Below are 24,382 nucleotides of genomic sequence, written 5' to 3'. Positions count from 1 at the left end.
AGATGATGTTACACCGAGTAAATAGATACCTAACATGTCACGCTTTAAAATTGCGCACACTCATGGAATGGCGCCAAACTTCGGTACTTAAAAATCTCCATAGGCAACGCTTTTACATTTTTTACAGGTTACCAGTTTAGATTTACAGAGGAGATCTAGTGCTAGAATTGTTGCTGGCACTCTAACGCACGCGGCGATACCTCACATATGTAGTTTAAACAGCGTTTACATATGTCGGCGGGACTTGCGTGTGTGTTCGCTTCTGCGCGCGAGCTATTGGGGACAGGGGCGTTAACATTTTTTTTTTATTTTTTTTATTATCACTTTTATTCCTATTACAAGGAATGTAAACATCCCTTGTAATAGGAATGTGTGTGACAGGTACTCTTTATGGAGAGATGCGGGGTCAATAAGACCCCACATCTCTCCTCCAGGCTGGAAAGCATGAAATCGGTGAAAAAAAATTCACCGATCTCATGCTTACTGTTGCTTAGCAGCCGCAATTGCGGCTTTGTTTACTTACGGGGACCCGGGCGTGACGTCATCACATCGCGCCCGGGTCCTCCGACGGTCATAGAGATGACTGGTGACCATCTGGTCACCAGTCATCTCTATGCTTCCTGCCAGCGCCGGACGATTCATTCTCCGGGCCCCCGATGGCACGGGAGAGCCCGGAGAAGCACCGGATGGCGGCGGGAGGGATGTCCCCTCCCGCCGCCTGTAAGAACGATCTAGCGGCGGAACCGCCGCTATGATCATTCTTACGTTGTGCAGAATCGCCGGCACAAGAGAAGGATATCTGAATGATGCCTCTAGCTGCAGGCATCATTCAGATATCCCCCCGCAAAGCCCAGGACGTCATATGACGTCCACCCGGATCGTTAGAGGTCCGTTGTGGACGTCATTTTACAATGGGCCGGGCGGGAAGTGGTTAATCAAGTATAACTAAATATAACTAAAGTCAAACTCTAAAATCACACATATGATAAAGTTGGCTCATAGTAGGAATTGGGCTGCCCATAGCAGTGATCTCTGTTTTTCTAAGTACCCCCTATGGAACCTGTGGATAGACACTCTTTATTAGAGAGACAACGCTCTTCCTTCTGAAGTGAATCACTGCAGTCAGGGCTGGTGCTAGATTATTTTGTGCTCTAGGCAAGACCAGCTACTTGTACCCCCTCCAAAAAAAAAAAAACATTTTAAACTTCAAGCTGACTCTATAAATGTAAAACCAAAAGGGTAAAAGAGAAGCGCCTCTAGGTGTAGACTGTAATATAGTTTAATAAGGTCATACAGTGCCTTGAAAAGGTATCCATACCATTTTAAATTGTCCACATTTTGACATGTTACAACCAAAAACATAAATGTATTTTATTGGGATTTTTTATGACAGACCAACACAAAGTGGCACATCATTGTGAAGTGGAAGGAAAATGATAAATGGTTTTCAACGTTTTTTAAAACAAATATCTGAAAAGTGTGTCGCTCTTATGTATTCAGCCCCCTTTACTCTGATACCCCTAACTAAAATGTAGTGGAACTAATTGCCTTCAGAAGTCACCTAATTAGTAACTAGAGTTGTGTGCGATTTAATCTGAGTATAAATACAGCTGTTCTGTGTCGTACACACGATCGGTTCGTCTGATGAAAACGACCGTTTTCATCAGACAAACCGATCGTGTGTGGGCCCCATCGAATTTTTATCCATCGGTGAAAAAACTAGGAACTTGTTTTAAAATTATCTGATGGTTAAAAAACCGATAGAAAAAACTATAGTCTGTGAGTACGTCCATCGGTTAAAAATCCACGCATGCTCAGAATCAAGTCGACGCATTCTCGGAAGCATTAAACTTTTTCTCAGCACGTTGTTGTCTTTTACGTCGCCACGTTCTGAAACGATCGGTTTTTAAACCGATGGTGTGTAGGAACGACTGATGAAAGTCAGCTTCATCGGATATCTGATGAAAAAAAACATCAGACCGCTTTCATCGGATGAACCGATTGTGTGTACAGGGCATTAGAGGTTTGTTATTGAACCTTAGTGAACAAACAGTATCATGAAGGCCAAGGAACACACCAGACAGGTCAGGGATACAGTTGTGCAGAAATTTAAAGCAGTGTTAGGTTATAAAAAAATATCCCAAGCTTTGAACATCTCACAAAGCACTGTTCATCTATCATCCAAAAATGGAAAGAGTATGTCACAACTGCAAACCTACCAAGACATGGCCGCCCACCTAAACTGACAGGCCGGACAAGGAGAACAATAATCAGAGAAGCAGCTAAGAGGCCCATGGTAACTGGAGGAGCTGCAGAGATCCACAGCTCAGGTTGGAGAATCTGTCCACAGGACAACTATTGGTCATGCACTCTACAAATCTGCCCTTTATGGAGGAGTGGCAAGAAGAAAGCCATTGTTGAAAGAAAGCCATAAGAAGGCCTATTGGCAATTTGCAAGAAGCCATGTGGGAGACACAGCAAACATGTGGAAGAAGGTGCTTTAGTCAGATGAGACCAAAATTGAACTTTTTGGTCTAAAAACAAAACGCTATGTGTGGCGGAAAACTAACACTGTACATCACCCTGAACACACCATTCCCACGGTGAAACATGATGGTGGCAGCGTCATGTTGTGGGGAAGCTTTTCTGGGGTGTAGGTTCACCTTCCAGCAGTACACACACACACAAAATCTCCTCCCTCTCAAACGCGGTGACTACAACACATAGGACGGCAGGGGAAGTTCGATTCCACTTGCACAACTCTAGGGGCTGCTTTTGCTAATCTCATGTGTTTGCGTGTTAAGTAAAAGTTTGGTAAGAGACGATTTGCACTTTTCAGTCTGTTACAGCTTTAAAAATGTGTCTGCTCCATTACAAATGCTACTTTTACTCCCGTCTCATACTTTATTATGAGCAAGCGCGGGTTTCTTAGCATACACACGCTCGAGTTTCTCATCGGAAACCAGCCCGACGAGGAACTCGAAGAGCCAATTTGACTCCCGTGGAGGAAAAAGAGAACTTGCTCTCTTTTTGGCTCAACGAGTTCCTCGACAGTTTCCTTGATGAAAAATGTACACACGACCAGTTTCCTCGGCAAAAAAGCTCTGGCACCAAGTTTCTTGATGGATTCTGCCGAGGAAACTGGTAGTGTGTACGAGGCCTCAGTGTGGTTGATGTCACTAAGGAGGAGATGCAAATATATTCAAAAGTCATATATTTATATTTGTACATATTTATACATCTTTTATAAATATATGAATTTAGAATGTATTTGAACTGAGAATGCTGAGCGCTGTAGTGCCATGATATTCAGTTCCTGGCTCTAGGATCCACTTATAAGGCTCCAATAGTCCTCTCCCCCCCCAGCTTAAATAAAGGAGCGCGCTTGTCGTTCCAGGCATTGCACGTGCTTGGAAACGCGTCACTTCTCCCCATTGATGTCACTATGTTGCCGGTGCAGTCCACAGAGCATTCCAGCCCTCGACCCTGATGACAGACAGTCTTGGCCGGCTTCTCATCCCTGTTAGTGCTGTACATCCTCCAGCGTCCCCCACTGTGCAGTGGCGACTATTCCATGAGGTTTTATCACTGACGAGCCTTCCTGTGTTTTACATTATATGAGTTGCTACAATTATGAGCTTATTAAACTGCATTACAGTCTACACTTAGAGACACTTTTATTTTTCTTCTATTGTCTGCACATTTATAGAGTAAGGTAACCAGTGGCCAAGGCTGCACCCTAAGCGGCAGTACACCCTAGGCAGCTGCCTAGTTCGCCTAGCGGTAGCACCAGCCATGACTGCAGCTTTGTCACCTTTGCTACTGCTGTAGTTGCTTACAGATATTGACACCACTGATAACACACAGCCTCGTACACACGATCGGATATCTGATGGAATCTAGTCCGATTTTTTCGTTGGATATCCGATGAAGCTGATTTTCATCAGTCTTGCCTACACACCATCAGTCAAAAATCTGGCCGTACCAAAACGCGGTGACGTAAAACACTACTACGTGCTGAGAAAAATGAAGATCAATGCTTCCGAGCATGCGTCGACTTGATTCTGAGCATGCGTGGATTTTTGACCGATAGAAAAAAACGATTGTCTGTGTGGAAGTCTATCGTTTTTTTATCCATAGGAAAAATTTAAAACGTGTTCTATTTTTTTTCACAGATGGAAAACAAACTGATGGGGCCCACACACGATCGTTTTGTCCGATGAAAACAGTCCATCGGTCTGTTTTCATCGGACAAACCGATGGTGTGTACAGGGCTTTAGAGTGAGAGAATTGAAAACTCTGCTCAGTCCCTCACACCCCCCTCTGGCACTATCTAGCAGGGTGCACAATGCAATTAATTTCCCAGCTGTGCTTACCTATAAAAGCAGTCAATGAAGACCATTAACCTGTCATTCAGCCTTGAAAATGCCTGCTAATCACTCTGGAAGAAAAACAACTTTAAAGTTTAGGTGGACATTAAAGCGGTAGTTCCCCCTCCAAAAAATGTTACCCTTAGATTGATGCTCATTTTGTCTAGGGGAATCGGCTAGTTGTTTTAAAATCAACGCTGTACTTACCGTTGTAGAGAGCGATCTTCTCCGTCGCTTCCGGGTATGGGTCTTCGGGAGTGGGCGTTCCTTCTTGATTGACAGGCTTCCGACGGTCGCATCCATCGCGCCACGAGTAGCCGAAAGAAGCCGAACGTCGGCGCGGCTCTATACGGCGCCTGCGCACCGACGTTCGGCTACTTTCAGAAAATCGTGACGCGATGGATGCGACCGTCGGAAGCCTGTCGGAAGACTGTCAATCAAGAAGGAACGCCCATACCCGAAGACCATACCCGGAAGCGGCAGAGAAGACCGCTCTCTACAACGGTAAGTACAGCGTCGATTTTAAAACAATTAGCCGATTCCCCTAGACAAAATGAGCATCAATCTAAGGGTAATTTTTTTTGGAGGGGGAACTACCGCTTTAATCACCTTCCTACTGTATGGTTATAAAAAAAAAGTCAGATAGATGTCTATTTCTGGAGTGCTGCTTATATTTGGCACTGCAGAAAGAAGGCACAGTGTCCATTTCTCCCATGAAATGTCTGTGATAAAGAGAAGTTACATCACAGACAGTCAGAAAGAACACAGTTGATTGGCGTGGCTCTGTGCTTTGTCATTGCTTTGATGGCCAATCACAGCTACCACAAATGTAAACAGCCTGTGTTTACAACTGAGGGCCTACCCCCTCCTCCTCCACTACCAACTCTCCAGTTCCTTTAATTCTTCCACAGCCGGCCCTTCCTCCTACCCTACCTGGTTCTGTGAGTATAATTGCTCCAACGGACCACCAGCAAATGGGAAGGGGGGGCACAGTGCTCAGCAAGGGAGGGGGATGTGCACAATGATCAATACTGAGAAGCAGGGGGGCACACCAGGGATATATGGACCATGAAGGGGCACAGTGACACATTGACCACAATGTTATGGTGTATATTCCCTTAAATAGTATAAAAAAAGTAGTTATTAACCCTTTCTCTCTGAGCGTACACACATAATGGATCTTCTGGGAGGCTGCATATGTTCACGCATGTGTTTGCGGTGGAAGTGCACTCCCAGCATTAAGACTGAGCTGGAAAGATACAGTATATGCAGTTTTACCAACACATGCCAAAGTTGCAATACTGGGTTCAGGCGCTAAGATTTGTTTGGACCTTCATCATAAAAGCATAACTAAAGGCAACGCTTTCTTTTTTGTTTGTATAGTGGAGTGGAGAGGGATTAGAACACCCGAGTTTTTATTGGTGTCTGTTCCCCTGTTAGGGAGATCCACCCTCCCTATTTGTCCTGTTTATTGTTTTAAGTGAAATTAACAAAAAATCCCACATTTTGGGTTGTCCCCAGAGCAGTAATAGAGGGGAAACCTTCCTATGGGGACACCAGTTCTGGTGAACCATGTCATAGGTTAGTACAGTCTTTCTCAACCTTTTTACCTCAGAGGAACACTTGAAATCATTTTCAGGTCTTGAGGAACCCTTGCTAAAACCAATTCATTGGAGGTTAAGGAAAAAAAAATGCCACTTACATTTGTGGTTATGGGGAATAAGGCAACCCTTAACGTGGTGGTCAAAATGCAATCCCTAAGGACAGCTAAAAAGATTGTTGGCTTCATGCAACTGACTCTACCAAGTGGTGTTGACCCCAGAACTATGCAGACACCTTAACCACTTCCGCCCGCTCAATAGTAAATTGATGTCTGGGGAGTGGTTCTGTAATCCTGACTGGACGTCTATTGACGTCCTGCAGAATTACATGTCGGCGCGCGCCCGTGGGGCGTGCAGCGCGTCGATCGGTGATGCGGGGTGTCAGTCTGACACCCTGCATCTCTGATCTCGGTAAAGAGCCTCCGGCGGAGGCTCTTTACCACGTGATCAGCCGTGTCCAAACACAGCTGATCACGATGTAAACAGGAAGAGCCGTTGATCGGCTCTTCTTCACTCACGTCTGACAGAGCTGATCGGCGGCTCTCCTGAAAGGGGGGGTTTTGCGCTGATTGTTTATCAGCGCAGCCCCCCCTCGGATGCCCACACTGGACCACCAGGGAGGGCCCCCCGGTGCCCAATAGAGAAATAATAGGCGAAAAAAACAACAATAAAATAAATTAAAAAATCTAGCACAATCGATGCCAATCAGTGCCCACAAATGGGCATTGACTGGCAACATGGGCACTGACTGAAGTGATGCCCAGCAATGCCATCAGTGCCAAGCCTCAGTGTCCATCAGTGCCACTCCTCAGTGTCACCTCTCAGGGCCCATCTATGCCCAGTGCCCACCTATCAGTGCCCATCAGTGCCACCCATAAGTACCCATCAGTGCCACCCATAAGTGCCGCCCATGAGTGCTCATCAGTGCCGCCAAAGAGTGCCCAGTGTCGCCTGAGTGCCCAGCAGTGCCGCCTATGAGTGCCCATCAGTGCCGCATACCAGCGCCACCTATCAGTGCCCATCAGTGCCACCTCATTGGTGCCCATCAGTGCCACCTCATCGGTGCCCATAATTGAAGAAGAAAACAAACTTATTTACAAAAAAATTTACAGAAAAATATAAAAACGTAATTTTTGTTCAGAATTTTCGGTCTTTTTTTAGTTGTTGCGCAGAGGTGATCAAATACCACCAAAAGAAAGCTCTATTTGTGGAAACAAAATGATAAAAATTTCATTTGGGTACAGTGTAGCATAACTGCGCAATTGTCATTCAAATTGCGACAGTGCTGAAAGCTGAAAATTGGCTTGGGCAGGAAGGTGCGTAAGTGCCTGGTATGGAAGTGGTTAAAATGGGATGTCAAACATCCACAACTCAGGGAACCCCACGTAACCTTTGGAGGAACCCTAGTTGGGAATGGCTGGGCTAGTATATAGCATCTTGTTTAATCAGGGTCCCTTTAAGGCCACAGATACCTGGAAATGTTCAACAATATTTAGTGGTCTTGTTTAGAGTCCTCTTGCACATATAACTCTGCTGTATATTGTTTTTTTACACTATCTAATGAATGTTGTGAAAAGTAATATTTTTTTAAGGAAGAATGGGGGCTGGGGAGACCTGGGAATCTGTTCATTTTATGTGTTTTGTTGAACATGAGGCAAACAGCTAAGGCCACAGATGCAATATATACATTGGAGCTGTGTTACCTGCACACTGATTTGTACTTCTTATCCCTGAGATATATACAGGCAGCCCTGTCTGTCAGGTCTTGCCTCCCCCCAACCTGTGAATGGACATTAGAAGAAGAAGTATACTGATGTGTCTATCTCGGTGTAACTCTGCTCTCTCCTCCTATCAGCAGGCCCCAAGTAAATAACATAATATAAAATATAAAATAATATTGAATTGCATTTTACAGAAAATGATAGCGCTGCAGATTGAACAGGAAAGATAATTTTTTATTACTTTCAATTACAATATGACTTGCCTCGCAAATGTATACGCTAAATTATTTTTTTATTCAATATTTTTTTCTAAAGTTGACGCGATGAAAGCAGAAAAAATGGACACTGTAATTTGTTGCGTATGGGGTTCATTAGCCTGATGCCCCATACACACGATAGGAATTTTTGATGAAAAAAGTCTGATGGATTTTTTTCATCAGAAATTCCTATCGTGTGTGGGCCCCATAGTATTTTTTATCCATTGGAGTTTGGAAAAAAATCTTATGGGAAATTCTGATCGTCTGTGTGGAACTCCAACGGAGATAAAAAATCACGCATGCTCAGAATCTAGTCGACGCATGCTCAGAATCTAGTCGACGCATGTTTAGAATCTAGTCGACGCATGTTTAGAATCTAGTCGACGCATGTTTAGAATCTAGTCGACGCATGTTTAGAATCTAGTCGACGCATGCTCAGAATCTAGTCGACGCATGCTCAGAATCTAGTCGACGCATGCGCGCAAGTTCACATTGAACTTCATTTTTCTCGGCTCGTGGTAGTGTTTTACGTCACCACGTTTTGGACGGTCGGAATTGAGTCTGACAGTGTGTATGCAAGACTGATGGAAGACGGCTTGAATGGAATTCTGACAGAAAATTCCATCAGATTCCTATCGTGTGTACAGGGCATTAGACTGGTCAGGGTGCCCATACTGACCCCTGTCCACAGCCAAAAGGGCCTACAATGGGCACGTAAGCATCAGACCATGGAACAATGGAAAAAGGTGGCCTGATCTGATGACTCATTTTTTTTCATTTTACATCATGTAGATGGCCATCTGTGTGCAGAGGCGGCTCTTTAATTAGGCGGTCGCCTAAGGCCTCACACTCACAGGGGCCTCAAGGCAGCCTAACTTACTCAATGCATTACCCCAGTTGTGAGGGACAGAAGACCTTAACACTGCTGTGCTCAGGCAGCGTTAATTATATTAACTAAGGTGGCCCCTTAGTTATTATAGAGCAGGATCTAGGGGCCACCTTGTTAAAGGGGGCGTTGAGATTCCGATAAACCCCCTGCCTGCTGACCCTCACAACCACCAGCCAGGGTTGTGGGGAAGAGGCTCTTGTCCTTGAATTATTTTTCCCATCATGGGTGTGAGTGGGGCCCTATGTCAAGTTTTGCCTAAGGCCTCACAAAGTCTAGAGCCGCCTCTGGCTGTGTGTGTCCCTTACTTGGAGAAGAGATGGCCCCAGGATGCATTATGGGAAGAAGAAGAGCCAACCGAGGCAGTGTGATGCTTTGGGCAATGTTCTGCTAGGAAACCTTGGGTCCTGCCATTCATGTGGGTGTCACTTGACACGTGCCACCTACCTAATCACTGCTGCTGCCAAGTACAACCCTTCATGGACACTGTATAGCCCTAAGGCAGTAGCCTCTTTCAGCAGGATAATGCACCCTGCCATACTAAAAAATGGTTCAAGAATGGTCTGAGAAACACAACGAGTTTGAGGTGTTGACTTAGCCTCCAAATTCTCCAGATCCCATTCCAATCGAGCATCTGTAGGATGTGCTGAAAAACATGTCTGATCCATACAAGATCCCCACCTTGTAACTTAAAGGACCCAAAGGATCTGCTGCTGATGTCTTGGTGCCAGATATCATAGCATACTTTCAGAGGTCTAGTGGCGTTCATGCCTTAAAGGGACAGGGCTGTTTTGGCAGCCATGAAATTGTCTGCCTCCTTCTTCCTCCATCTTTCCCTTGGGCCTTACTGTCCTACAATAAAATGTGGGGAAGTGGGAGAGCAGTCCACACTATAAGGAAGTATCAAAGAGTGCATGGTACCACTCCTGAGAATTCAGGGAACCTAGATGTTGGAAAGGACACCTGCAGGTATGTAACGGTACTACTAGTGGTGCTGCAGCCTGATAAGTGGCATTACTGGCAATTTTCTTTAAAGGTAAACATCACAATTATATTTGACAGTATATGTTCACTATACTCTTTTAAATCAAAACATGGGGTGCAAAAAAAGTAACCATTTTGTTATCCATTCTGCTTCCATAGTTCATTTTAAAAATCCAGGTAAGAGAATAACAGATATCTGATTGGCTACCTATGGTAACAAACTTATTTATCAATTTCTCTGCTTACTGGTCATGCAAGTAAATGACAAGCAAGTGTCAGTGCAATCATTGTAAAATCATCATTAATTTTTATTGACTGCCCTTTGCGTTAGTCTTATATTTGTAGGCAGCATTTGTAAGCTAAAAAGCTGAAAATGCCCCGTTGGTATGAAATAAAATGCCTAGAAAAGAAAGACAAGGCCCAGGATACACAAGCTGAATGGCTATGGAAATAAAATAAAAAAAACATTTAGAAATTGTGTAATATGTTAAGCCTGTTTTACATGGCTTCAGCTTGTAAAAGAGCAGTGTGCTTTGCTGAAGCTTTTAAAGTACTATTCAGCTCCAGTTTGTAAATGTTGAATCAAGATCCTAATGGGAGTGCTGATTGCCACTTTAAACAAGCTTGTAGCAGGCTTCATCACTTCTTGCAGCTTGTTAAAAGAAGTGCTGGAGCCTGCTAGCAGTTTGTTTAAAATGACAATCAGCACCCACATAAGGATCTGTGTTCACCATTTACAAACTGGATCTGAATAGAGCTGAATGGAGCTGAATAGTACTTTATAGTGGTTGAAAACCTTACACACCACTTTAACCCATAGGTAAGCCTATAATAAGGCTTACCCGTAGGTACTGGAAATATCTCCTGAACCTGCACAGTTTAGGATATATTTACTATATACACTTGCGCTGACATCATCGGCGCATTCGCACTAAAGAAAGTGACCGTCGACATGAACGGGAGTGACATCACGCAAATCCAGCCAGTCACAGAGCCAGAATCCACAGCTCCGGAAGGAAGAGGGGTGTGAAGATGGGGCTTCGTTTGCAGGTAAGTGCAACATAATGTGCTAGTATGTGATGCATACTAGCCCATTATGCTTTTACTTTGCAGGGGGGGAAAAGGAAGTAAAACCCATCAGGGTATACTTCCTCTTTAAGGGAAGATTTAAACATGCGTCTAAATCTCCCTTGCCTCTGAAGCCTGATCCACATTCAGATAGTGCTTCAGAGGTTACAGACAGGTGGTGAGGAAGCGATGCAATGCCTCCTCACCACATGTTTTCACACTTTTTTGCTGAAAAATGCTCAGGGTGTTTGTGGTGCTTCTCCATTTACTTGAACATGTAGGCCCAGATTCTCAAAGGGCTTATGACGGCGCAACGCCATGTACGTCGTCGTAAGTCCTAATCTGGGCCGTCGTATCTATGCGACTGATTCTTAGAATCAGTTACGCATAGATATCCATTAGATCCGACAGGCGTAAGGCTCTTACGCCATCGGATCTTAAATGCATTTTTTTTTTGTCCGCTAGGTGTCGCCTCCGTCATATTCCCTGTTGAGTATGCAAATTAGCTAGATACGCGAATTCCCGAACGTACGCGCGGCCGACGCAGTGAAGTTACGACGTTTACGTTAGGTTTTTGAGGGGCAACCAATGTTAAGTATGGCCGTCGTTCCCGCGTCAAAATTTATACATTTACGTTGTTTGCGTAAGTCGTCCGTGAATGGGGCTGGACGCTATTTACGTTCACGTCGAAACCAATGACGTCCTTGCGACATCATTTGGAGCAATGCACCCTGGGATATTTTTCGGACGGCGCATGCGCAGTACGTTTGGAGCGGGAACGCGCCTAATTTAAATACTACACGCCCCCTACCCTCCTAATTTTGAATTAGGCGGGCTTGCGCCGGGTGATTTACGCTACGCCGCCGCAACTTTACACGCAAGTGCTCTGTGAATAAAGCACTTACCTGTAAAACTTGTGGCGGCGTAAAGTAAATGAGATACGTTACGCCCGCCGACATTTACGCCATTCTACGAGAATCTGGGCCTTAGTGTCCGGTGAGCTTGCTGCCTGCCAATCGCTACAAGTCTGGTGAACTTTGTCATGAACATGAAGCAAAGCATCAGGCTGTGGCATGTAAACACCCCCATCCACTGCCTATTGCAGCTTAAGAAGGAGCAGTTGGCACATCACAAAATGCATCTCAATTGCGCATTTTTGCTCCCCCCACCTGCACGTCTAAACGAAGCCTAAAGCCCCGTACACACGATCGGAATTTCCGTTGGAAAAAGACAGATGGACTTTTTCCATCGGAAATTCCGACCGCGTGTATACCCATCTGAGTTTTTCCATCGGAGTTTAGATAGAGAACATGTTCTCTTTTACTCCGATGGAATTCCGTCAGAATTCCGATGTGAGGTTGGTCAGACAAAGGTCCGATCATGTGTATGGGGCTTAAAAGTTTTAACAAAGCTTGCTGAAAGCTCTGCCAAGGCTTGCTGTTCATGCTTCTTTTATAAAAGCTGCAGCCTGTGTGAAACAAGCCATACTGTGATCTCTCTCATGTCAAGGAGAGTTATTTTCTCGAGCTTGACATGAGCTTTCAATAAACTTAGATTGAATGAGACATGAGCTTGGAAAGCAAAATCCCATTGACAATAATTGAACAGTACACATGGCAGTTCATAGGCTGCGTTTGACCTGCTTTGCATCGCACTATATTTCTATCAACACTATAAAGTGAATTTACTAAAGGCAACTAGACAGTGCACTTTGTAAGTGCAGTTGCACCCATTTTCCCTGGAGCTTAGAGAATGTGCGGATATCCCTCTTCCAATTATGTGCAAGCAAAAATTCTGTTATTTTCTTTTCTTTGCATTGAGTATTCCTTACAAAGTAAAGCTTCGCCACATTCACTAAGCTCTGGGGAAAATAAGTGCAACTGCACTTGCAAATGCCTTCAATACATTCACCCCAATATGTCCTTTTTGAGGTGTGTTTGAACTGCAGGCAAAGCAGGTCAAATGCAGCCTTTTCTTGTCAAATACTGCATTTGCCATTCAGACTAATGTGTTTGCCTTTGAACAGCAACTGCAGCATCAGAAAAGAACATTCGTCGACATGAGCTCTTATAACGCTACTACTAAATGATACAAGAGAAGAGGTACAAAAGCACAGCAAGTAAGTAATTTGAAATTTGTATTTCATGAAATGACTCAGCAGTGTCATCTTCTAAGAACAAATTAAGGGCCTCTGTCAGTGGAATTGTATTGGCTTTAGGCTTTGCATTCCTATAGCAGTCTATGGGAATGTAAAACCGTGCGAAGCAGGTCAGCTGCAGGTCAGAAGAAGGTGCACCTGTGCTAGAATTCTGAATGATATCAGAAGCACCTCAAACTAATGCCATATGGATATCATTGACCTTCAACACAGGCCTAATGAGTCTTCATTTGAATAGGCCTTCACAAAAGGCCTCAATATGTTTATAGTTGAAAGCAAAACCTGCACAACAGAGACAGGTGAGGTAAGTCAAGGTTATTTTACTGGGTACTTTAAACTCATTTCCATGTCAACATTTGAAACTTAAAATTCATGATTCAAGCAATATTCAGGCCCCTTGACCTCGACCTCAATGCCTCCCCAATTACATACTGTGTATAGCCCAGCATGGTCTGGAAGTTACTTCTAACTGTTTTGTTGTCCCTACACCCTCAACGTGTTTAATGGTATACCTTTAGCACAACCTTCAAACACTATCAATACTGAAACCCCTGTCTTTAGAAAATACTTATAGTTAAAGCAATGTGTATAGTCGTATATTTTCCTACTAGACCAGTGATTCTCAACTTGGGGGTCGAATGATGATTTGCCAGGGGTCACCGAATCCTGGGCTGTTCCTGATGCCTGCACCGCCCTCCCAGCCTTTTTGCCCACTCAGCCTCTTCGCAGCCGCCCATTCAGTTCACAGCATGGCTGGGGGGCAGAGACTAGAGGTCAGCTGACTGGTGAGGAATGTGAAGTGGGAGGGGCTGGAGGAGACCCTAGCTCCTGATTTCGGCAAAGGTGTCACTGCTACGAGACACCACAAAGGGGTTTTAATATTGTACAAGTGGAAAGGAACTCAGGGAGCTCTAAATTTTCATGGGTTATGGGTGCAAATTACTTGTCTTGCCTTGGGTGCTGACAACCCATGCTACGAAAATAATTTTACTGTTAGGGGTCCCCACAACCTGGGAAATTTTATCAAGGGGTCACGACACTATAAAGGTTGAGAACCACTGTACTAGACACTTCTAATAGGTGCATAAAACAATCAAAATAAAGTTATAATGCAACTTAACGATACAACCAATGTTCAAAACAGATAAAAACAACGACACCTTACAACAAGGTGTCCAGTTTGTACACTTCTGCATAGACTGATATATAGATATGTTTTGTGAAGGTCAAAGCGACCCATATGGCCCAAAATTAGGAATGTGATGGTCCACAAATGAACAAAGGCCTATGAGACGTTGGTGCTTCCTAACTGGTATCAAAAACGTGCTACCTTTATTTAGCGGAAAAGAAAAAAAAAACTTGGAATACTTGATAAAAAGGAAGTCAAGTATTTAACCCCTTCGGTATATGGGTTACCTGCCATACATTATTTGCTTAATATAATAAGAGTATAAAATGTCCCCCTAGGGCCGGCTGATGGTGAACAGGATAGACTCATAGATATATGGGTGACAGCAGATATATCATGACAGCATACCATTATAAAATATGATGATGGCATAGAATCTGCAAGATGTTACTTGAGAGCTCACAAGAGCACAGTCTAAATATATTTAGAAGTGCCTAGAATTTTATGTGATCCATCATTTCTTTTAGTATGGAGGGATACATTATTTACACATACAAGAAGAGTAGTGGAGAATGTAAGTACACTGCTAAGTCTTGCTATCTTATCCATGACAAAGTGGGAAAGTAAATTATTTTATGAGCAAGTTTGTCTGAATCTAAGAGGTTCATACATGATGTACTGATTATATGGAAGGGAGACATTCAGTCATTACAATCCTTTTTTTAATTCTTTGAATGACAATAATTATGGTATTACTTTGTCCCACCAAGCTCATGTGACTTTAATATATTTTTTAATCCAACCATATATAAAAACATAATAAAGACATATAGATATAAACAGTTACCAGTACATCCCTACATCGCGATGCCACCACCTTAACTGGATTTTTAACAAAAATAAATGGGCAAATAGTATTTATTATTTACAACTAGTAAGATTGGAGATACATTGTGATGAATTGGATGACTAGAAGGAACAACTATAATCCTTATGGGTAGATGTAAGCAGAGAGTTTATAAATGTGCCTAACTGGAATAAGCCCAAGGGAAAGTACTGGAAAATAATATAGGTCTATGATCAGTAATAACACTAAAAAGAAAAAGATAAGGGGTGAGCTTCCATTAATGAAATACTTAAATGTACAATACAAGGGAATGGAAAACATGTTTTAAAGTATTGGCCAATTTTACAAAATATTAGGTGTTTGGATCACTCCTATCTAAAGTAAAAGACAGGACAGCCCCCTTTAAGTTTAAGGCTGACACCCAATGTATTAAATCCACCAAGGAAAAATTGAATTGAAGAAAAAGGCTTATATGCCTTTGAGGGGTACATAACTTGTATAACCAAAAAAAGGTTCCAACTCTTCCAATCAAATACATTGGATAGAGAATATGAAATGAACAATTTTAAGTACAAATGTCACCTACGTACTGGAGTGCCCATGTGGCCTCCAGTATGTGGGGAGGACAACTAGGAAGCTGGCTCAGAGGTTTAGGAAACATGTGTTTACCAAATATGCAGGGTGTTATTAAAATCACAGCATGTCACAGCATTTCCGTATTCACCACAAACAGCATTCCAAGTAGTCCCAGATAGTAAGGAGGGTGGTGAAGGCCTAATTTAAAGAGAAGTATCCAGAAACAAGAGGAAATGTATTTATTTGTGAGATACTATGACCCCTAAAGGGTTGGATGAGGACCTATCGCTTTTTAATATAATGATTATAGTTTAGACATTGTTTTTAAACACTGTTTTGGTTTTAAGGCTGACATTTATTTCAAAATACATCTGTGCAGTATAATTATGAGCGTATTACTTACAGATGTGATAGTAGTATTTATAAAATAGTTTTGCAGGCTAATTAGGAATGTAAATCAGCACCAGAGTCACCGGTTTCCGATTAAGTCCTGGTAGGGAAGCATCATAAGTGGAGACTACTAGTGCTGCTACGTCCATAAGGCACATCTCAGCTTTCATAGTGAGGAGACATAAGCCTTTTGTATCTACTGTTGGCCTTTTGTGAGTACATCTAAACAGGTTTTACAACATATGAGGCTTTTTATCTCCCCATCGTATTATTATTTACTATGCATGGGGGATTCTGGATCTGGACTAGCGAGAGGGCCCGGCAAAATGATTTTACTATACTAGAAACACATTTTAACCTACTGATATATTAAGAGGTCAAAACACTGAGTGCTTACTTTACAAAGTGACAAGAATTGGAGGAAGAAGATTTACCGGGATTATAAATGAGATTGGATAACATGTCTAAAACTGTGATCACCTAATGATCAACATTTATATATAACATCACTTCTTTGGCAGTGAATTTGTAGACTGGAGATCACTAAGCTTAAATAATCTTGCACCATGCATTTTTACATGTGTGTGTTTAATATATATTTCAAGAAATGTGGCTAATATCAGTTTTGGGTGGAGCACTTCAATTTGTGGGTATGTTTGTACTTAAATAGTCGCATTGGGCCCACAAAGTCCATCTTTGAGTGAGTTACCTTCACTCTCTCAATCTTTTTTCTACTTAGTCAGTTTGATTAAGCGTTATATTTGAAATGATAATACGGAATATTGTTGGTGATCTTTCCAAAGAAAGGTTCGTTATTAGTTTTGGGTGGAGCACGTACATTTGTGGGTATGTTTGTACTTAAATAGTCGCATTGGGCCCACAAAGTCCATCTTCGTTTGAGAGAGTTACCTTCACTCTCTCATTCCTTTTTCTACTTAGTTGTTTTCATTAGGCGTTGTAATTTAAATGATAATACAGAGTATTATTGGTGATCTTTACCAAGAAGGGTTCGTTATTCGTTTTGGGTGGATCGTTGTTTTTTCAGCCTAATCAACTTGTATCAGCGCCCTCCTCTATGTATTTCAGTCTCTGCTATACGCACCATCAAGTTTCCTCATTTGCCTTTAAAGACTCCATGTAAATGAAGAATTCCTGACATCACGTCTCAATGAAAACCAGCATACTGACAAAGTGACAGGCCAGTCCTTATACCCAGAGACTGAACTGTCGGAGCCACTAGAAGAGATCTCATCATAGCAATGCACTGAAAAAGGCAGACTGGAAGTTTCATGCCAATCCAGCCCTTTGCTGAGACAGCGTATGAAGCCTGAGAGTGAATGTTAGTGGCTGAGCACCCTGCCTAGACATACTGCATATATTAATGATGCACAATCCAGCAGCAGCAGCTGCATCTCCCGTGAGCTGTGCCTCGCCTAGAACACATCGCAATGACACACACAGATGTTTGATGCTTCAGGATTCCCCTGGATTGATAGGCTAAGCTCAGGACACATATATCCCAGCAATACTGCATTGAGCTGTGTGTTCAATGTCCCTTCCTATCGACCCAGCAGCACACTTAGCCACAGCATTGCAGGTCTCCCGCTTCATTCCCAACCGAGACCACACATGTTTTACAAGTGACCCCCGCACAGCGCCTTTCTTACCTTTGGTTTCCATTTCTGCCCTTTGTCAAGTGCCTGGAAGTTTAGAGAACTTGCAATCTCTGCTGATTCCCCCTGCAGAAATCCTTCTTTGCAGCCTATAGGTTGATAATGCTGCTTCTCTTCTTCCTAGGGAACCCTGCAGCCCTTGATCTGCAATCAACCATCAGATGACATTGATAAGCTGTGGGTGTAATGTCAGTGAGCAGCAATCCATAGTAGAAGGAAGGATGCATTCAGGTTACCTGGGTCTGGTGCTGCAGAGTGGAGCTGTCCTCTGACTGTGGTGCTGCAGGTGTAGTGCCAGCTCAGCCCACTACAGCCTCTCTATGTAGAAGATGAATAGCTCTGCTCTGTACTGCGCATGTCCTCCAATCTCCCCTATCTAGAGCATTACACAAGCCTTCCTGGGAAACAGTGCTGTAGCATTTAGTCACCGAGATCACAAGGTAAAACGTGGCCTGGATTTCTTACTGCACACGGGGCAATGTGACATCACGTATGGCCAGTGACTGCTGTGCATGCAGGGCAGAGCTCATCTTTTTATATAGTCTTCCAGCTAAAGCAAAGGATTACATACCTTACTCTACACAGCAATGAAATAATTCTATTATTAAAGCTCCAATCACTAAATCTCATAGAATCTTTAACCTTTTCACTGCCATTATTATTATTATTATACAGGATTTATATAGCGCCAACAGTTTGCGCAGCGCTTATTAACCACTTCAGCCCTAGAAGGATTTACCCCATTCAAGACCGGACTTTCTTTGCGATATGTCACTGCGTCACTTTAATTGGCAGTTGTGCGGTCGTGCGATGCTGTACTCAAAATACAATTGATGTCCTTTATTCCCCCACAAATAGAACTTATAAAGGGATTAATAGACCTCATAAGGCATGTTAAGGATCTCAGGTGATAGATAGGGAGAGAAACATGGGTAAATACCAGATATATGTTTTTAATCATGTGTAATTGTGGAACGTATGTATGTATTTTTGTGTTTATAAAATTAATAAAATTGATTGAAAACAAATAGAAGTTTCTTTTGGTGGTAGTCTGCTGTTTTGATTTTTTTGCGCTATAATAAAAAAAAAAGCTACAATAAAAATGAAAAAAAAAAATATTTTATTTTTTACTTTCTGCTATAAAACATTTCCAAAAACAAACAAACAAATGTATTCATCAGTTTAGGCCGATATGTATTCTGCTACGTATTTTTGGTATAAAAAAAAATAAAAAAATAAAATCGCAATAAGCGTATATTAATTGGTTTGAGCAAAAGTTATCACGTCTACATAATAGGGATAGATTTGTGGCATTTTTTATTTATTATTTTTTTTTTTTTTACTAGTAATGGCATCGACCAGTGATTTTTAGCGGGACTGCGACATTGCGGCAGACAGATTGGACACCTAACTGACATTTTTGACACTTTTTTGGGAAGCAGTGACATTATTACAGTAATCAGTGCTAAAAATATATACTGTTATTGTACTAATGACACTGGCAGGGAAGGGGTTAACATCAGGGGTGATCAAGGGGTTAAATGTGTTCCCTGTTTGTGTTTTCTAACTGTATGGGGGACAGTGTGACTGGGGAAACACACAGATCCATCTTCCTGCTTAGCAGAAAAACAGGATCTGTGTGATCTCTCCTGTCAGAACAGAGATCTGCCTTGATTACACAGGCAGATCCCCGTTCTGTCACTGCTGGGAGAGATCGGGAGTGGCCAGCAGACATCGAGTCCACCGGACCCACTGAATGGCTTCTCCGCTGGCCAATGGGAGTGCACGCGCACCCACAAAAGCAAGTTTCCGAGCTACAGCGATTTGGGGGATCGTGCCACCTTGCCGCAGTATAATGACGCCGGCTGGTTGTCAAGCGGTTAAAACATTTTCACACACATGTTAAAAATTTATATTTCTTGCTTGAAAACGACTTAAAGCAATATTAAACCCTAAAACCCCAAAATATTATATATTGCAGCTACCAATCATTAGATGTGGTGGCTGCATTAGTTTTATTTTTTTAGGCTCCATGCACACGGGTGTTTCCTATAAATTGTTATTAGCATTTTTTTTTTTTTTTTTTTTTGTGCTTCTAGAAGTTAAATAGTGTTTTCCTATGTGTCTATGCACACTATTTTAGGTTATTAGCATTTTTGGAGCTTCAGACTGGGTTCACACTTGTGCGATGTTAGACATTGCATGTGATTCGCTCTGCACTGCTGTGCAGATCGCATGTGATGTCTGTCCGATGCAAATTCAGCCATATAGATTGTATGGCTGAATTTTCATCGCATTCGCACCAAAATGGTGCAGGACCCTTTTTTTTGGTCCGCACTGGAATCGGATTGCATGGGTGTTCACACATATGCAATCTGATTCCTGCACTATTTGACAGTTTGCGATATGCGAACCGATCTGGGGGTGTCATTAACTTTCTATTGACACCTGCAGTGGTTCACATAGGGCAGTGTGAACTGTCTGAGTTCTATGCGATGCGTTAACCCGCACTGGAATTGCGCTGGTTCCCGTATTGCGCTAGGGTGAATCGAGCCTCAGCATCTAGGAGCAGAAAAAAAATGTTTTTGTAGAGTTTCTTGGAGCGTTTTTCCAGCAGAAACACTGTTAAAACGTTCCTAAATGCTACTAATAGCGTTTTGGTTTTTTTTAGCTTTTTTTCCCTTTTACCGCACAAACGCTAATGAAATGCTAACCCTCCTAAAAATGCTATTACCAGCATTTTTTCCAGCGTTTTTTTTTTCCTAAAAAAAACAAACAAAAAAAAAAACACTAGTTTGCATGGAGCCTTATGACGCATACACACGATCGGAAGTTTTATGTGAGCTCCATCGGACATTTTCTGACGGAATTTCTGACAGCAAAAAATTAAGAGCTGGTTCTGAAATTTGACGGGAAAAGTTCATGTCGGAAATTCCGATCGTCTGTATGCAATTTCGATGCACAAAAATCCTACGCATGCTCGGAATCATAGAACTTCATTTTTTTCGGCTCGTCATAGTGTTGTCGCCACCGAATTCTTGACGTTCGGAATTTCCAACAACATTTGTGTGACAATGTGTATGCAAGACAAGTTTGAGCCAACATTCCGTCTGAAAAAAATCCACGGTTTTGTTGTTGGAAATTCCGATCGTGTGTATGTGGCATTATTTTTTTTTCCGCTGGTGCTCTGGCCAATTATACAGCTCCTGCTCTGAGTGCCCCCACTCTGGATGAAAGAGCAACAGAGCCACCCATGGACAGCAGCATTGTCAGTCTAGGGGGAAGGCTGATGTATGTACTAACAGATTTAGATACACCAACAAATAGAGCCTGGGTTCACACTTGTGCGATGTAGACACTGCATGTGATTCGCACAGGAATTGCACCACATTCCTGTGCACATTTTGTATGGTTGAAATGGTGCAGGACCCTTTTTTTCTCCCGCAGCCAAATCACATCACATGGGTGTTTACACTGGGATTTGCGATCTGTTTCAGGTTGTCATTAAGATAACATTGACACCCACAGCAGATCGCAAATTGCAGTTGTGGTGCGGGAAACACACAGAATTTGCGCTTCCCGCATTGCATAAGCGTGAACCGGGGTTTAAGACGAACTCCAGTACTTTGCCCTGGTTCACACCAGTGCGGCTTTGAAATCATGCTACTTCAGTGCGATTTCAAAGCCGCAGTTTCATTACAGCTTGCGACTTCCTTTAACATAATAAGTCAATGAAATGTCGCAATGAAATTGCAGAAAAGCTGTGTAGGAACCTTTTTCAAGCTCGCAATGATTTGAAACGGTTTCATTGCCGAAAATAGGGCCTGACTATTTCTTGCAATTTCGAACTGTCAAATCGCATTAGTGTGAACGAGGGCCTAATAAGCAGCTACAGAAAGGTTTTACATAGGTAAATAAAAGCTGATTAAAATGGAACTACATGGCATCTGAGCACCACACTGCCAAAAATACTATATAATTAATTTGTAATATTCAAAGCAAACTCCTCCATCCATCCATGTCCTCGATCTTTATTTTGCTAAAAAAAAAAAATTGAAAAACACCCCCTGACATTTCTGGTAGTGGCCATCTTCGGTAAGGGAAGATGATTCATGCAGTATTTACTTCCGGGAATTCATCTGCCTTTAGCTGAGTCATGGGCTAAGGACCCTCCCTCTCCTCCTGAAAACTTCTTTGTTGTATCATGTATGACATCATTTGCCCAGGCCAGGAAATAACTAAAGAATTTTTGTGTTTATTAAAAGTCAGCCGCTACAAAAACTGTAGCTGACTTAAAAACAGCCACTCACCTGTCCCAGGATCCAGCGATGTGCTCACCCGAGCCCTCCCTTCCCTCGGACTTCCCACACAAACAACAAATTACTCACCAAGAAATACTACAAAGCAATCTTCAAAAGAAAAAAAAAAAAAAAGAAGACTTCTCTAACACCATCTCAAAAGCCATAAACCACCCCGTGAACTTTTCAAACTCAGACTATGAACCCCACCTGCCTAGAGCCTCCAGCAAACGAAACACAAGAATTCTGCAATGAACTGATTTTTTTATTGACAAAATCACAAACATTCCTCAAATTATTTAGCAGAAAAAAAACAATCAACGTCACTCGGCCAGAGCAAGAAGAAAAAAAGCCACATAAATACTCTACAATCAACGAAATTTACTCCGGTCCCAATCACCATCAACACCACCAAAATCATCATCAGAAGTCTCAGAGGAAGCACACCACCAAAAGACATTATTTCTACAAAACTTCTGAAAGAATGTACCGACATCTTGGCACCCACCATAACGCACCTCATAAATCAATCATTCAAAGAAGGGATTGTTCCGATCTCCCTCAAGTAAGGCATAATCAAACCCCTCCTAAAGAAACCCAACCTCGACCCCAAAGACCCAAACTACCGCAGACCAGTAACAAGCCTTAACACCATCTCCAAGATCATTGAGAAAGCAGTAGTAGTAGCAGTAGCAGTAGTAGACACCTACAAACTCTTGGACCCACTACAATCTGGTTTCCACCCAGGCCACAGGACAGAAACTGCACTTCTCAAAATATGGGATGATACCCTCGAAGCAGCAGATGACGGAGAATCATGTCTCCTGGCAGGGGCGGACTGACAACTCATGGGGCCCCCGGGCAATAGAAGATTATGGGGCCCCCAGGCTTACAGATTGCCACCAAGCCAGGAGGCATTACAAAGGCGGGGCAGCTAAAATCTCAGGATTTTCACATCAAAAGCATGTTGGTTTTGGACATATCAGGGACAGATGTAAAAAAACACAGATTTTTACATACTGTCCCTGGTTTTAATGAGCCTGGCAACCCCGATGGGGCCCCCTAGTGGCATGGGGCCCTCGGGCAGTGCCCGAGTGCCTCAATGGTCAGTCCGCCCCTGTCTCCAGGCGCTGCTGGACCTCAGCGCAGCTTTCGACACAGTAGACCACAAAACTCTGCTCACTCGTCTCACAGAAGTAGCCGGTGTCGCAGACTCTGATCTACCCTGGTTTGCATCCATCCTAGAGAATCGATCCCAGACAGTGAAACTAGGAGCTTTCACTTCGGATGCATGCACAATTACATGCGGAGACCCTCAAGGATCACCCCTATTGCCCGTGCTCTTCAACATCTACCTCTGCCCACACCTTAAAATCATCAGCAAACAGGACCTGCTCTATCACTCCTACGCTGATGACACTTAACTTTACCTTTGCATCACCGACAAAAAGGACCAATACCACGCACTTGAAAATTGCCTCTTATTGATTGATAATTGGGTGACGGAGTGCTTCATCAAACTTAATGGATCCAAAACAGAACTTCTCTTTCTCCACACAAACTGAAAGAAAAACTCTAGGACAACAAGCACATCATCCTTGGACAAACCATCACCCCAAGCACCAAAGTCATCTTTGACTCAGACATGACTATGGACGCACAAATAGGATCAGTAGTCAGCGGATCTCACCACCTTCTCTGCCTGCTGAGTAGACTGCATAGTTCGCATTTGTAGTGTGCACACCAAAAAGTATGCACCGCTTACTCAGCACTCCTCCTTTTAAATCTGCTGCTCTCATTATATTAATATCTTGTTTTCATTCCATGATGATCCTTGTGTAGACACTTCCTGTTATAGGGGATGACCCTCTATCCCCGATTGCTCTCCTGTGTTGTCACCGTCACATGCTCTTCTATTTTTATAGAATTCATTTTAGTGGTTATATGGTCTTATTTCAGCAGTTTGACTTCTTAATTAGTTTTTTCAATGTATTTTTTATCTGTACATTTTTATTAGCCAATTTGTTTTATTTCAGCAGCTTACTTACTTAGACTAGGTTTACACTTGCATTTGGAGGGCAGTAAAAACAAACAGTTAAGCTACAATATAATGCCTCCATACCACCTGTCAAATGCCTTCTGAAAAATGATCCATCTCAGATCGCTTTTCAGAGCACATTGCTAGTGTAAACAGGTCCTTATGCCTTGTACACACGATCAGAATTTCCGTTGGGATAAACTCAGACAGATTTTTCTGACGGAATTCTGTTTAAGCTGTCTTGCATACACACTATCACACTAAATTCCGACCGTGCAAAACGTGGTGACGTGCAACACTACGATGAGCCGATAAAAATGAAGTTCAATGCTTCCAAGCATGCATCGACTTGATTCGGAGCATGCGTGTTTTTTTCTCCGTCGGAG

At 42.8% G+C, this 24,382-nt stretch overlaps 1 protein-coding gene across 1 annotated transcript in view; it reads right to left on the bottom strand.

Annotated features, from left to right (window-relative positions):
* The window catches only part of FGF12 (fibroblast growth factor 12), a 614,009-nt gene extending 596,003 nt beyond the window's left edge, over positions 1 to 18,006 (bottom strand). Inside the window, exons 1-2 of the mRNA XM_040349558.1 lie at positions 17,897 to 18,006; positions 17,655 to 17,804 (exon numbers count right to left, since the gene is read on the bottom strand). Of these exons, the coding sequence (XP_040205492.1) occupies positions 17,655 to 17,667 (13 nt within the window). The 5' untranslated portion in view covers positions 17,668 to 17,804; positions 17,897 to 18,006. The remainder of the gene's footprint in view (positions 1 to 17,654; positions 17,805 to 17,896) is intronic.
* Between the last annotated feature and the right edge of the window lie 6,376 nt (positions 18,007 to 24,382).

The sequence above is a fragment of the Rana temporaria genome, chromosome 4 (genome assembly GCF_905171775.1).
Source record: "Rana temporaria chromosome 4, aRanTem1.1, whole genome shotgun sequence".
NCBI lineage: Eukaryota > Metazoa > Chordata > Amphibia > Anura > Ranidae > Rana > Rana temporaria.
This window is presented reverse-complemented; position numbering and strand designations above follow the sequence as displayed.